We start from the raw sequence: 14,013 nt of genomic DNA, 5'->3' as shown, positions 1-14,013 counted from the left end.
TTCGGATGCGTTACATAAAAGATAGCAAGGAATTAGGCTGGCAGCCTGCGTCGACCCAAGCTGTAACGGTAGAGCTCAGCTGGCCCCTCGGAAGGTACAGGCCAAGCCACACCTCCACCCTGTCTCGATCTCCGCAATCCCCTGTCCAAAAGGAAACTAACAATTACCTTAGCCACCAACTGGAATTAGCGGGAAGGGGAGAGAGAAGAAACGGATGAAATTTCCGGGAAGAAAAGGAGGACGTAGAATGAAATGCAGACAGCGAGGAGCTGAGTGACCCCGCTGGCGAGCTCAGCCCACGCTTGCTCTCTCCAGCACAGGCGCCAGCGCCGGGAGAGAGCACGGCAGGAGCTGCACGGGGACGCCATTTATGGCCACCCGGCCCTGGGACGCCCTTTGTGACACGGGGCCGTGTGGGGCTCAGCAGCTCCCGCAGCTGCGACCACGGGGCCGCCCCAGGTGCCCACTGCGGCCATGGGGCTCCTTCCCTGGGCAGAGCGCATGCCTCTGCCCCACGCAGAGACAGCCCCAGGGGGGCATGGGTACACAGCTGGGGCCACTGCTGGGGACAGCTGGGGCCGGCACAGCCCTGCTGTGGCCCCGGGCTCCTTCCCAACTCTCCGCAGTCAAACGCTGCAGGATGGTGTTGAGGAAGCGCCTGTTGCCCAGGTTGTAGAGGCCCGCTCCGCCCCTGCCTGGTTGCTTCTAGGCCATGCAAAGCTTCTCCAGGGGAAAGAGGATCATTTGCGGCGGAGCCATTCCCTCGGCAATGGCTGCAGGGAAATGACATTTGAAAAGAGAGGAGACGATGTGGTTGCACAAAAGCATCGTTTAAAAGTCAAGTTCTCTACAGGAGCCCCCAGGACAAGCAGCTCTAACCTCCAACACAGAAACACTGGGGGAAGCCTAACACTGCCATTGGCAATGACTGGTCAAGAAGCAGTTTTGGAAAAGAGTCTGTTGCCCTGCTTCCTTTGCCAAAACTCCAAGAAAGCCATACTCTGATTTCTGTGCTTCTGCCGCCCCTTCCTCCTCACGCCATTCCCCTGCTCCTGCCTGGACCCCACGGGCCGCAGCTCCGGCCAGAGAACCTGCTGCTGCCTGGGCTCCTCTCCAGGGCTGCAGCTTGTTGGTGGAGCTGTTGATGGCCACCTGAGGGTGACAGCGTTGGTGGCTGGGTCCTCTTCCAGGCGTCCATTTCACAGAATCAGCGGCTGCTTGAGGCTGGCCGGGAGGTCAGCTGGAGGACAAAGTCACCGGGTCCAACCCCCCTGCTCAAGCAGGGCCTCCTGCAGCCACTTGTCCTTGACCATGTCCAGAGGGCCGTGGAACATCGCCAGGGATGGAGACTCCACAGTCTCCCTGGGCAGCCTGTGCCGCTGCTCGTCACCCGCACAGCACCCTTTGCACGTCCCCTTTCTGGTCTGGGCATGAGGTCCCTGTCAGCCCGTCTCTGCAGCCTGCCCAGGTCCCTCGGGACGGCTGCACGACCCCCTGGCCTAAGTGCCGCTGCTCCCAGACTGCTGTCATCAGTCAGCTTGCCGAGGGTGCACTCTGCCCCATCCTCCAGAACATTAATTAAGGAAGATGATAAACAGGATCAGACCCAGTCTTGACCCCTGCGAGACACCCCTGGTTACTGGCCTCGCACTAGGCTTGGTGCCACTGAGCAGCACCCTCAGGGCCCGGCCGTTCAGCCCGTTTCAGTCCCACTCGCTGTTGTCTCAGCCAGCCCATTTCTGTTGGAGTGACTTGAACTCCATATTTAAAAAGAAGAGATTGCAAGATGGGCCCATGCAAGCACACAGCTTTCAAAATCCCAAGACATAAACCTCCCACACTGGGCATTTCCTCCAATTGCCCCAAAACCTACAGAGAAGAAAACATCCCAGGAATTACATATGCAAGGCCAAGGAGTGTTTTTAATTCTGGCTTTGGCTTTTCTGAGTGTGGGTACCAAGTGACTGTTGTTTTTGCAAGGCGATCCCAACAGCTGACCAGGGCTTAAGGCTCTTCCTCGAGGGACCTGTGGTCAGGCGGGCTAGCCGGCAGAGGTGTCCGAGTCTCTGGAAGGTCTCTCTGAGCTCTTCCTGGCCAGAGGCAGCACTGGGAGGGGGGACAGGGTGGGCTGCTGGTGCCCTTTGTGCAGCTTGGGTCCTGCTGGGGGCAGTTTTGGTGCTTCCTCGTTTTCTCCTCTTCCTTTTTCTTCTCCTGCTCCTCTTCTCTGGCACAGCAGAAGAAAGATGCTGTGCTTCTTCTTCAGCCAGGGTCACAATCTGTCCCCGTCACTGCCGCAGCGCCCCGAGTCTTTGTCTGGCGTGTATCGCTGGGGCGCTGAAACCCTCCTCCTCCTCTTCCCTGCTGAGGCATCATAATCTGTGGTGTCCAGAAACTGGCTGCAGACATCATAGCCCCGCTGCGGGGATCTGCTCCGCTCTCTCTGCCTCAGCAGGGTTTGGTCCCGAGCAGCCCTGCGTGCAGGAGCCCACTTGGAGCTGGCGTTGGAGGGCCCTGGAGCTGTCTCATCCCTTGGGTCTCGGTCACATCGGGGAGGACTTGTTCTCCACCTCCTCCTCCCCCTTTCTGAGCTGTGGTAGTCCGTGATCTCCACAAACTGGCTGTGGAGATCATAGCCCTGCTGCAGGGATCTGCTCTGCTCTCTCTGCACTGGCAGGGTTTGCTCCCGAGCAGCACTGGGTGCAGGAGCCGACTGGGAGCTGCTGTTGGAGGGCCCTGCAGCTGTGTCATCCCTGGGAGTGCAGTCACACCTTGGAGGACCAGTTCTCCTCCTCCTCCTCCCTGCTGAGTGGTCATAGTCGGTGGTATCCACGCACCAGCTGCGGAGATCTTGTCCCCACTGCGGGGACCTGCTCCGGGCCCTCTCCTTGGCACCACTCTTCTGGCAGTGGGAAGAAGGGCTGAATCCATGCTCCTCTTTGTTGCTGTCTTCTCGCACGGTGTGCAGCACACGCTCACGTGGTTGAGAGCAGAGCGGGCACGCAGCTTTCCTTCTGGACACCAGCCTTATGCAGCCACAGAAGAAGCGATGCAAGCAGGAGCCAATGTAGGAGGCAATGTTGAGCCTGCCTGGCCAGATGAAGCCCGTCCAGCCTGCAGATGCCTCCCGTGCAGCTGCCCAGGTGAGCTGGCTCTTGCTGGCTGTTGCAGAGGAGCTGCTGTCCTCTGCAGAGTCCTCCATGCCCAGCGCCACATCCTGCAAAGAGAGCTGTGAAAAGGTCCTGCCCTTTCATCCTGAAAGGAGCAGAAGAGTGAGGCAAGCCCAGAAGCTGTGGGAGGGGACAGCTAAGGGCCTCCCAAAGGCTCTCCTGGAGGGCTGCAAAGGCAGAAGGGCCAAAGGCAGACAAGTGGGATGCTTTGAGAGGGAGCAGCGTTGGGGCTGTGAAGAAAGCTGCAGTGTGGGAGGGAAAAGAGAGCAATGCCAAGATCCCAGAAAGAAATCCGCTGTCCACCTGCTGCCCTGACCCACCTCCCCAGAGTTACCTTAGTCCAACGAGGCAGACCCTGTGGTCCCACAGAGCACGCCTGTTTGCTGTCGGCCCCCCGCTGACTGAGGAAGGGACGGGCATATGATGGTGCTGGTGAGGAAGAAGCCCTTTCTCCAGTTTTCAAATCAGTGCACCTGGAGAAACAAAGAGTGATCTCCATTTAGGTCTGTTCTTGCAGCCTCCTCTGGGGTTCAGTCATTTTCTTAGAGCGGTTTCCACAACAGAGAGAAGATATAAGCGAGACTAGAAATGAGAAATTCGATTGGGGTCTTCCCACCAGGTCTACACCTGTCAGAGCAAGTCCTTGTCTTTATCCCCCCTACGGCCTCCATTTCATAGAATCACAGAATGGTTGGGGTTGGAAGGGACCTTAAAGATGATCTAGTTGCAAGTCCCATGCCATGGGCAGGCAAAGAGTCCCTCCCCATCTTTCCTGGAGGCCCCCTTTAAGTACTCTTCTCTACATTAGCCAGCTTCAGAGAGCAGTTTACAGCAGGGCAGGAGCCAAAAGCCCGGCAAGGAAAGGTAAGGACGGAGGTGGGGTAGTTCAGACTTGACAGCACTGAATGATGCAGGTAGGAACTGTCTCCTAGGACCAAAAGAGAAACACTCAGGAGGATGAGAAGAAAAAGAGCAAAGCCAGGAGAAGGAAACGTATTCGGAACACATTTTAATACTGGTTATTACCTGACATAAAAGAGTAGATAGGCTTGCTGCCTGAGAACTGTGTTGATGTCAGAACCCTCCACAGACGCATCGTTCATCTTGTACCACAGTCCATCGCTGGCCTGCAAAGAAAGGCATCAATAGCTGGAGAGGAACTGCCTGGTTTCTCAGTGATCACACAGGCAGAAAACTACCGAACCAAGAGCACGCCAAAAGAAATCCAACGCAGCCGGTAAGGAGACCTTCTCCCCCAGAACCTTGGCTGCCAGTAACACTGCTGTGAAAGGTTGCCTTCCCCAGCACACATTTTTCCCCTGCTAGGAAGGAAGTTGCTCTTGACCTTGGTGTAGCAGAAATAGTGTCCTGCATGACAGCTGCCACCGCTATGTACCAGGACAGCATATAAGGCGTAGAGGAGCGGTTCTCCTGCTGTCCGAGATGTGTATGGCCAAAGATCCAAGTACTCGGGATACTCCACCACCTACAGAGAGACCAAGAGGGCTCAGAAATGATCCTGAGCTAGTACATGGACTAGCCTTCAACATGTCATGGTTTGGGTGGCAGGAAACTGTTCTTGGCCAAAGCAGCTCTGACAGAGCAGAGTCCATCCAATTGCGTACACACCTTGCTGATCTTCCTGCCGGTGAGATGTTCAAACCTTTTCAGACACACGGTGAGAACCTTGGGCACACGATGGATTGTAAACCTCTTGGAGGCGGCAACCATCTTGTCACACCTTGAAAGCAAGCACAGAGCCAGATGCTGAAGGGCACCCTTTTTCCCCGCCAGAAGGCAAGACAAGCTTTCCTGTCTCACACATCCTGACGCTGTTTTAAGGCTATTCAGAACCATAAGTACCAGATTAAACAACAGCTGCTGCCCATTACTGGGCATTAAACCTCCATGAAAAGAGGACTTCTGCACGTTGACATGCAGCACCTTCAGGAAGGATCTAGCATTAATATGGCGTTAGTAATCATCTTACTTGCTACATTTAAAGCAGTTTTCCCCATCCAGCTGCTTGGGTTTCACAAAGTCCTCCAGAGCTGCGGTGACAGAGGAGGCTGCCTGGAGGAGGGAGAAAGGAGAGCACTGAGCTCGGGGAAACGCCCTCGCCCAAACACTTGGCTAAGAGCTGCCAAGAAGGCGCAGGTAGCTGAGGCTGAGGAGACCCACTGTGAACCCACAAGCAGTGTCCAGAAGGAGGCAGAAAGAGGGTATTATGCTGAACATTTCCTCATTTCCCAGGAATGCCCAGGGCTACCAAAGCGACCTCTCTGTGGCACCACTCAGTTCAGCTACTGATGGGGTGCAGGGTCATCAGAATGAAAACAACACAACCCATCAGCCTGGGAGCCAGAGGGGTGTTGAGGGAGGGCAAAGGGAAGAAGGAGGAGAGTCCATCAAGGGTGCAGGGAGGATAATGTGTGCTTGTCCCACTTAAAGCCCGCACCTACAGGGAGACCACTGCCATGGCCTCCCCAGAAGGACACAGTCCATTCCACTCCCCACCCACCACCAAGCTCTCTTCTCTTGGCTTTGCAGTATATGGTTTTATACCACCTGCGTTTATTCTGGAAAGCTACGGGGGCCTTGGGATGTCTTGAATCCCAGTTACAAACCCTCTTACATTTATATCCAAAGGAAGATCCAGGAAGGCCTCGTAGGAATCGGAAATGGCTTTGCAGCTCAAGCACGTGACTGGAAGGCAAATCAAAATGCTCAGCGACAGGGGAAGTCGACTGACTGTGCCGGTTTACGGCCTCCATACCTGCTACGCCAATCACACGATCAGCTGTTTATCACAAGGAGACAGAAGGACACAGACAATTCCAAGCAGAGCAATAGTCATGGAAAAGTACCTCTGGATCTCAGCATGCCCCCAAATATTTGGTGGACGATGGTAGTTGCTTGAGAAGAGACATCCAAGCTGGAAAGAAAGGGTAAGGCAGGGAGCTCAGAAGTAGGGCAGAGAGTGATCTCCTCCAGGAGTTTTGCTTTGTCTGAAAACCCTGGCGGTAGGGTTTCCTTGACGGGAGTACACCAAGGAGTCCAAAGAGCTCACGAGCATGGAAGAGGTAATTTGCTTGTGCTTACTCGTTGCTTCCACTCAGACAAGCTCTCTGCATGGCATCGACAGTGCAGCGTAAGAACTCGTGGGCGTCTTCCTGCATGCCATGCTGGAAATGTTCTCCTATTCCTAAGAAAGAAGAAGTTAGGAGTTGTCCCCCGCAGGAAGGGAAGGAAACCTGTAAAAGCACCTGAAATGACTCACGTGTGAGGACATTGACAACACTCCAAGGCTGGATGGCACTGGCTGAGGAATGCAGGACCTTGTTAACATGTGCTTCCATTCTGCACATCATGCAGAAGCCTTGCTGGCGACCTGAAGAGGAAGGGAGGGAGGGAAGCGTCTCGGGTTAGCAAGATCTCCAGAGCGGTGGGAAACCTAATGGAGATCCTGAAGTTACAAGAACAGCCCCCGCTCCTCTTCTCCCAAGGTGCCAATGGCCCACTGGGACATTGTAGTGCATAGAAAACTTTCTTCAGAGGGATGCTGAACTGACAAAAGTTTTCTGTGCAAGAAGCAAAGAGAGTTTAACTTGCAGGAATAGGGACCGAGAGCGGGGGCTAGAAAGAGGTGCCTCTCTGAAGATGAATACACCGAGATAGGACAAGGGGCTTCTAGGCTTGAGTGTTCAAAGAACACCAACTCGGGGGATTGAGAGAGGAGGGCTGCTTTTCTCCTCAATCAAATTCCAGATGCTGGGAATCCTTGGGAAGAGCCCACCAGATTTGCAAGGAGCTGTTGATAAAAGTACTGACACGAGCGGCTGTGCTCCCGAGAGAGCAGGTAGTTGGCGAGAGGGGGTGTGTACGTCAGGCACTGCAGGACGGAGTTGAGGTAGCACGTATTGCCCAGGTTGTGGAGTCCTGCTCCAGCTCTCTGTCTTTGCTGCCAATCCATGCAAAGCTTCTCCGGGGGAAAGAGGATCCTTTGTGGCAGAGCCATTCCCTCGGCAGTGGCTGCAGGGAAATGACATTTGAAAAGAGAGGAGATGACGTTGTTGCACAAAAGCATCGTTTAAAAGTCAAGCTCTGTACAGGAGCCCCCAGGACAAGCAGCTCTAACCTCCAACACAGAAACACTGGGGGAAGCCTAACACCGCCATTGACAATGACTGGTCAAGAAGCAGTTTTGGAAAAGAGTCTGTTGCCCTGCTTCCTTTGCCAAAACTCCAAGAAAGCCACACTCTGATTTCTGTGCTTCGGGCTACCTTCCTTTCCCTCTAGAGCCTTGAATTGGATTATCAGGTCAAGTCTTCCCTTTTTCTGATAGTGACTTCATGAAAACAAGCAAGTCCCTAGCCCAGAAGGTAACCCTACTGATGTCAGTACGAGCAATGTCATCTTTCAAAGTCTTGTCCATCGTGGCAGAGGAGGGACAAAACTCATTTTCCTGTGTCTAATCAAAAACTCCTGGGTGAGCCTGGCTGCTACCAGGGAATGCCCCAGAATTCACTCTAGGTTGTCAGCACATCCACAGTCAGGGATGGAGCAGCAGCCACGTCCGTCGCCTTTGGGGATTCACAAAGTCCAATGGTGAAGCCCTTACTCACAGGAGTCATTCCCCATTGCGGCCATCGCTCCTCTCAGGAACAGAGCGGAAAGCTTTGGATGACAAAGGATGTCAGGACGTGCTCCAGAAAGAGAAGATCAGAGCCAGGCCCGTCACCTGATTGCAAAGAAATAATTGTAGTTCAAGAAAATGATTGAAAACAATTCCAAATGAAACGCACAGATCAACGTCTGCCATCAGAAGTGTTTCAGTGGTACTTGTAAGTGCTGCAGAGCTGCAGGCTGATGGCCCTGCTGTCCCTGTCACAGGACTCCAACTGACAGCAATTACCAAGGCCCTTTTGATAGACTGCGTTGCGTGTCACCTTCTCTAAAGGGGACCTGCTGCTTACCTGTGGCCAGCGTTAGCAGCAGAGCCCTCTGGCTCTCCAGCCCACACTTTCCCACCTTGTACACAGCAGTGACCGGCTTTCGGCCGCTACTTTAACGGCTGCTTTTGCCGTCCTCCTTTTCTGTCTCCCTTCCTACCCCATCAGTCAGGGTGGGCTTCTTGTCATTCCATGCTGAGCCCAACGCCTCAGACTACACTGCCACCCCCCTACTTACCTCTCCTGGGATATGGCAAAGAAATATAAGAATTAGCAAAGAGGAACTCTACCCATAGCCCATATCTGGCCAGCCTGGAAAGGTGTAATAGCTCAGCCTAGAGCTCGGAAGGCACACACCAGCCTATGCTTTTCTCCTCTATCTACCTACCCTATGCTGTGTCCTGAAAGTCAAATCATAATTACCTTTGAACGAGGATGGAAGTTGAGGAGAAATGGGCAGGAAACGATAAATGGTTGGAAAAAAGTGGGCACGCAAGTAGCAATGGAAGGAGCTGAGTTATCCCGAAGGCCAGCTCAGCCCAACTAGCTTTCGCTGGCCTGCTCTTCAGCATTTCAAGCCCTGGCCAGGTGAGGTCACAAGCGCCGGGTGGGTGCTGCATCACTGCCCCTTTGTGACATGGGCGCGCACGCGGGCGTGTCCCCTCGAGACCACACAGCTGCCACGGCCTGGGCACCTCGCACAGCCAGCAGCCCCCAGGCTTCCCCATGCACTGCTGACGAAGGGCTGCTCATCTGCCAGCAAAGCTCCCACCTCCTCCCTGAGCTGCACCAGCTGGATGAAGAAAAACCTGCCCAGGGCTGTAAGCGTGCCTGTTGCCAGCTTTGGCTGCCACATTGGGGTTGCTGAGGGTTTCTTCTCCACTCTTCCCAGGTACAGGACTGTGTCTGTGAGACTTGTGGAGAAAGCACCTGGTCTCTTACAGGTTCATTTCCAATGAATTTTATCTTCCCCTCAAGATACAGCCACAGGCCAGCTCTGAAGTAGTGCTCCTTGTCCCTCCATTTTGTTCCCTGGTGAAAGGCGGCCACCCCTATGAAAGGCGGCACCACCTTGCGGTGGTGCCCTGGAAGCAGCATCCCCACCCCGGCCTGGTACCAACACCCCTGGTATCTCTGCCCTGTCCTGCTCCTGACAGCCCCACCGTCGGCATCCCCACCGCAGGCTAAAACCGGTGTCCTCAGGAACAGCATCCCCACGCCACACTGCTACCATCGCCCCCAGTACCTGCATCTCCCAACCATCTACGAGCAACCCCCACAAGTACCTCCCGGGGACCCCCACAAAGGGACACCCCAGGGGCTCTTCTAGGAAAATCTCTTGCCCTAACTATTGCAGCAATTAGTCATGAGAGTATGAAATTGGATCGAGTTCCTGAAGATAGACAGATACACATCTAGTTGACGTTGTATACTGCACAGTCATGGTTCAGTCAGCAGGACCAAAGGCCCCCAGCTCACTGCAAGGAGGAGAAGGACAGCCCCCACCCTGAAGAAGAAAGGATGCCCCTGGATGACCCAGCTCACGCCAGCATCCCAGCCCCTCCGACACCTCTGTGAAACCCTCCCCTTATCTGCCATCAGAGATCAGGATCTGCAGCCAGACCAACTCCAGGGATGCCAAGATCAGCAAAGAAGCAGATGGATGATGACGCCACAGAATTAGAGTTGCTTTGCAAAACAGCAGCCTGTGTGTGTGTTAAGCAGAGATTGGTCAAAGTGCATTGGACCTGAACGCTTGAAAAGCATAAGAAGCATGTGTAAAACCGCATTTGTGGTGCCCCAGTTTGAATGGGATGGCTCATGCGCACGAATGCAGGAATTCCTCTTGTAATGCTATACCCTGCGTCCCAGCTTCTCTCCTTAGTCAGGATAGCCCACTTGCCAAATTTTCATGACAGCTCCCCATCATGGCCACACGGTACCAATGCTGGCACCGGTTCCACCACAGCTGGGAGCGGCAGTTGCCCCCCAGGGCACAGAGGGGAGGACAAAAACAACCCAAAAGTGCCCCAAACCCCCATCCCCACCACCAGGGCAGGATGGGACAGCACACATGTGTTGGCATCACAGGGCCACTGGTGCTGGCCCCATCCCTTCCCCTTGGACAGGAAATTTGCCTCCCCCAAAACATCATGCTTGGGATGGGAGACCATTGGGATAGCAAACCACCATTGGGATGGGAAATCGTCACTGGGACGGGGAACCATTGTGGGGCTGGGAAACCAACACTGAGGGCAGGAACTCATCAGCAGGATGGAAAATCATGGAGGTGGGAAGTTGTTGTGGTATGAAAAATCAAAGCATTGCAAGGCTGGCTGAAGCAGATGCTGGCGGAGTGATCGCCATGGGGACGGACCCCTCAGAATGCTGTTTGCCCCAAACCAACCCCACACTGCCCAACTGCCATGGCAGGTAGAGCAGCAGGCTCGCGTTCCTCCTGCTGCTCCTGCCCTCCGGGTTACCCCCCAACCACCTCTGCCCGCGAGCATCTCACCCTGTCACCCCTCTTTCCCATGCAAAGGGGCTGCCGAGTCCTTTATTCTCAGATTCCCATGTAGAATGTGTCCCTGTGCTCTGATGAGGCAACGGGACCTGCGGGCCCTGAAGCCCTGCTGTGGCAGCTCAGGATGGACTGCCCAGCCTGGGTCATTTGAGGCAGTGCTGGGCTGACCAGCTCCAGTTCTCTTCTGCTTACAGGGAACTAACTGCTAAAAAAGCACACGCTCAAGTCGGAAGAGGATTTCCTGTTCTCAAGAACAGCTTTGCAGTAGAAGCAGCGAAGGTAGTTGCTCTGATGTCTTCTAAATTTCTAGGTGAACAGAAGAACAGCAAGGCCGCTCCCTAAGCCTTTGCCCAATCCCCAGCACTGAAAGGTGAGCTCTGATCTCAAAGCCCTAACCTGAACACCTAAGCCCCAAAGCCCTCATTCCTGTGCTCCAGCCCCCTCACCTTCAACCCCTCCTAACCCTAACTTCCTCTGTTTGGCCCCTTGAACAGGGCAGCGATCGCGAGGTCCCAGAACAGTCGCACGGCACTGGAAGAGGAATGTGAGGTGACCTGTATCTGATCAGCTCATAGGCCACAAGGAGGAGATGGGTGGGAATGCTATGGTGAGGTCCGCTGTGCTTCAGGATCTCATGGGTCAGCAGGAGGCACAAGGCTGTGAAGGTGGCTGTGAGGTCACTTCTGTCTCTGGAGTTGGTAGGGCGGCAGCAGGAACATGGCTGGGAACGGGACTGGGAGGTCACTTCTTTCTGCAGTAGCTGATAGCTCAGCCCTTGCCTCATGGCGGGGACACGTACTTTTAGGCTCCCATTTGCCAGTGTCCCTAGGAGGCCAGCAGAAGGCACGTGGCTGGCAAGCTGACTGTGGGAATCATTTTCTCTAAGTACCTGGTAGGCCCATGCAGGAAGAGGGCTTGGGTAGGGGTTGTCACATCCCTTCCACCTGAGCACCTGAGGGGACAGCAGCAGGTACATGGCTTGGTTGTGTCCGCTGGAGAAGCTGAAAGGCCAGCAGCGGGCACGTGGCTTGGAAGATCATGGTGAGGTTACTTTTGTCTGGTCAGTTGGTAGGCCAGAAGGCGGCTGATGGGTTGGGCTATTATGATGACATCAGTGATGTCTGAGAAGCTCATAGGCCAGTAGGAGGCACATGGCCATGAAGGGGAGTGTGAGGACACTGGAATCTCCGGTCTCTTTGGGTCATTGGCCATCAGCAGACACAGGGCTGGGCTGTTGACTAGGACATCACTTCTGCCTGAGAACCTGGTAGGCAGCAGCAGGCACGTGACTTGGTTGTTGTTTTGCACCTGGAGGTCCTGGTTTGTCACGTCCCCTGTAAGAAAGGCACACAGACTCTGTGAGGTATCATTTCAAATGCCATTTGATAGAGCAAACACTACCAACAGTGACTAAGGCCAGCTGCATACAGGGCTGCATTAGGAGGACTGTGGCCACCCAGACCAGGGTGTTATCGTCCCCCTTCACTCAGCACTGGTGTGGCCACATCTGGAGTAGTGTGTCCGAGTGTGGGTTCCCTCGTCTGGAAGAGTGGGAGACCTGGAGCGGCCCCAAGGGACATCTGCCAGGATGGGGGATGGGGCCTGTGTGGAGAGGCTGAAGGACCTGGACTTCTTTCTCCTGGTGAAGTGGAGGCTCAGGGCACTATAGTAGTAGCGTGCAGCTGCTTGAAGGGTGGCCTCAGAGGTGATGGAGCTTTTCCTGGTAGTGGGAAGAGAAGGAAGCCTCCACAAAGTGCAGCTTGGAAGGTTCAGACTAGATGTGAGGAAAAAGAAATGTCACTGAAAGGGTAGCCTTGTGGTGCAAGAGGTGACCCAGAGGGAGGCTGGACCAGCCCATGGCTTTGTGTTTTAAGGGAAAGCCAGCAAGGGTGGAGAGCCATCAGTGAAGCTATAGAAATGCTGGGCTGAGAGCTAGGTGGGAAGGCAAGATGGATGTCAAGAGCCTGAAGGGAAAGAGGTGCAGGCATGGGACAGCGTAGGACAGCCTGCAGCAGAGATGGCCAAGGGCTCTAGCAAGGCTGAAAGGCCCAACAGGACCGAGGTCTTTGTCCTCTTGGCTCTGGCAGCTGCCTCTGGCACCGAGGCCTACCAAGCAAAACTTGTTTTGAGGCTCTGGCCTTTGTTTCTTCCTCAGCCCTGCCTGGGGAGGCCGGGAGGTGGTGTACAGTTTTCCTACACTTGGCATTGCTCACCCTCACACCCCACTGCCCCCAGGAGGAGCCCTGAGCCATGCGGGAGGGACAGGATCTGCCTTCCCAGGGCCTGGGGGTCAGGGTTTGGCCTTTCTGCTTCACAGAAGAAACCAAAGGGTTTGCTCAGCATTACAGCTGCCTGCACAGAGCCTTTGCAATCATGGCCTCCAATTACCTGCTCTAAAGAGTCCCTGGGGAGGCTTTGTCAGTAATGGTCCTCATGGGGCCCATTAATGCTTCCAGATACTTTGGGTTCAGCTTCTGACTTGGACTTCTTGAGCAGTTTGTTCAATCTCCTCTCGGTATCTGAGGTTCAAGGCCTCAGCCCCAAATACACCATGGGGCTCATTAAAATACAGAAAGCCCTAACGAGCCCTGTCTCTTCCTGTGATTTTCTCCAAGTCTTCACGACTTGTACAGCTCATTAGAGAGGTTTCCTAGGGTAGTTAAGGCGAAAGATTTCAAAGTGCATCTAATAAAAATGAATTTTGTTTTAAAGGATATTTTTTATTAATTCTGAGGTTAAAGAAGAGGTGAGTGTCCGCTCGGGAGGTCTGGACAGGTAGGAAAAGCAGTCCCTTGAGGTCTGACACTGTATGGACAACTTTGCTCCTCACCTCCCAAACGTCCCCTTTTCTGTCATTGGCCACCTGGGACTTGCATCACTGTTCCTTGCATCAGACTTCTGCACTCATCTCCGTAGCTGGATGCTACAGGTCCTCTGCACCATCTCCCACCTGCTCTCCTTCGAGAACTGGCTGCACACAGGCACAGGAGAATTTTTCCTATTTGCAAGTAAAGAAAAGCCGGATAAAGTTTCACAAACAATAAAACACACTCTGTATCCATCTGCTAAGTACAAGCTGCCTCTAAGGAGGTTGCCTTTCTACAAGGGATAATCTTATGAGAAATGTTTTAGATAGATAAGTGCAAACAGATAGATAGGAAAACAACTAAAGTGTTGGTTAAAGAGACAATTAGACTACTGAGAGACAGGCAAGCTTTGAACTGCCTGAGGCTTAAGGCAGTCGCATTGGTGAGAGGTATCTGAATGAACAAAGATTAAGGGGAGGAGAAAACGGGAGAAAAATGGCAAGGGCCTTTGCCTAGGCAGTCTGCATCCGCAAAGATGATTTTAGAAATGGCCACTGTATCAG

The 14,013-nt window shown here is 54.0% G+C and overlaps 1 protein-coding gene across 1 annotated transcript; it reads right to left on the bottom strand.

Annotated features, from left to right (window-relative positions):
* Positions 1 to 5,153: 5,153 nt before the first annotated feature.
* On the bottom strand, positions 5,154 to 7,140 carry LOC148050636 (ubiquitin carboxyl-terminal hydrolase 42-like). The gene is made up of 6 exons (XM_087741146.1): positions 6,999 to 7,140; positions 6,448 to 6,558; positions 6,270 to 6,372; positions 6,035 to 6,102; positions 5,803 to 5,873; positions 5,154 to 5,240 (listed from the first exon to the last, which is right to left on the bottom strand). The coding sequence occupies exons 1-6, from the start codon at positions 7,138 to 7,140 to the stop codon at positions 5,154 to 5,156; spliced, it is 582 nt and encodes a 193-aa protein (XP_087597272.1).
* Between the last annotated feature and the right edge of the window lie 6,873 nt (positions 7,141 to 14,013).

This window comes from Nipponia nippon, unplaced genomic scaffold (assembly GCF_047370975.1).
Source record: "Nipponia nippon isolate SJK-2023a ecotype South Korea unplaced genomic scaffold, ASM4737097v1 scaffold_78, whole genome shotgun sequence".
In the NCBI taxonomy this organism is placed as follows: domain Eukaryota; kingdom Metazoa; phylum Chordata; class Aves; order Pelecaniformes; family Threskiornithidae; genus Nipponia; species Nipponia nippon.
Note: the sequence above shows the minus strand (reverse complement) of the source record. Positions and strands in the feature narration are given on the sequence as shown.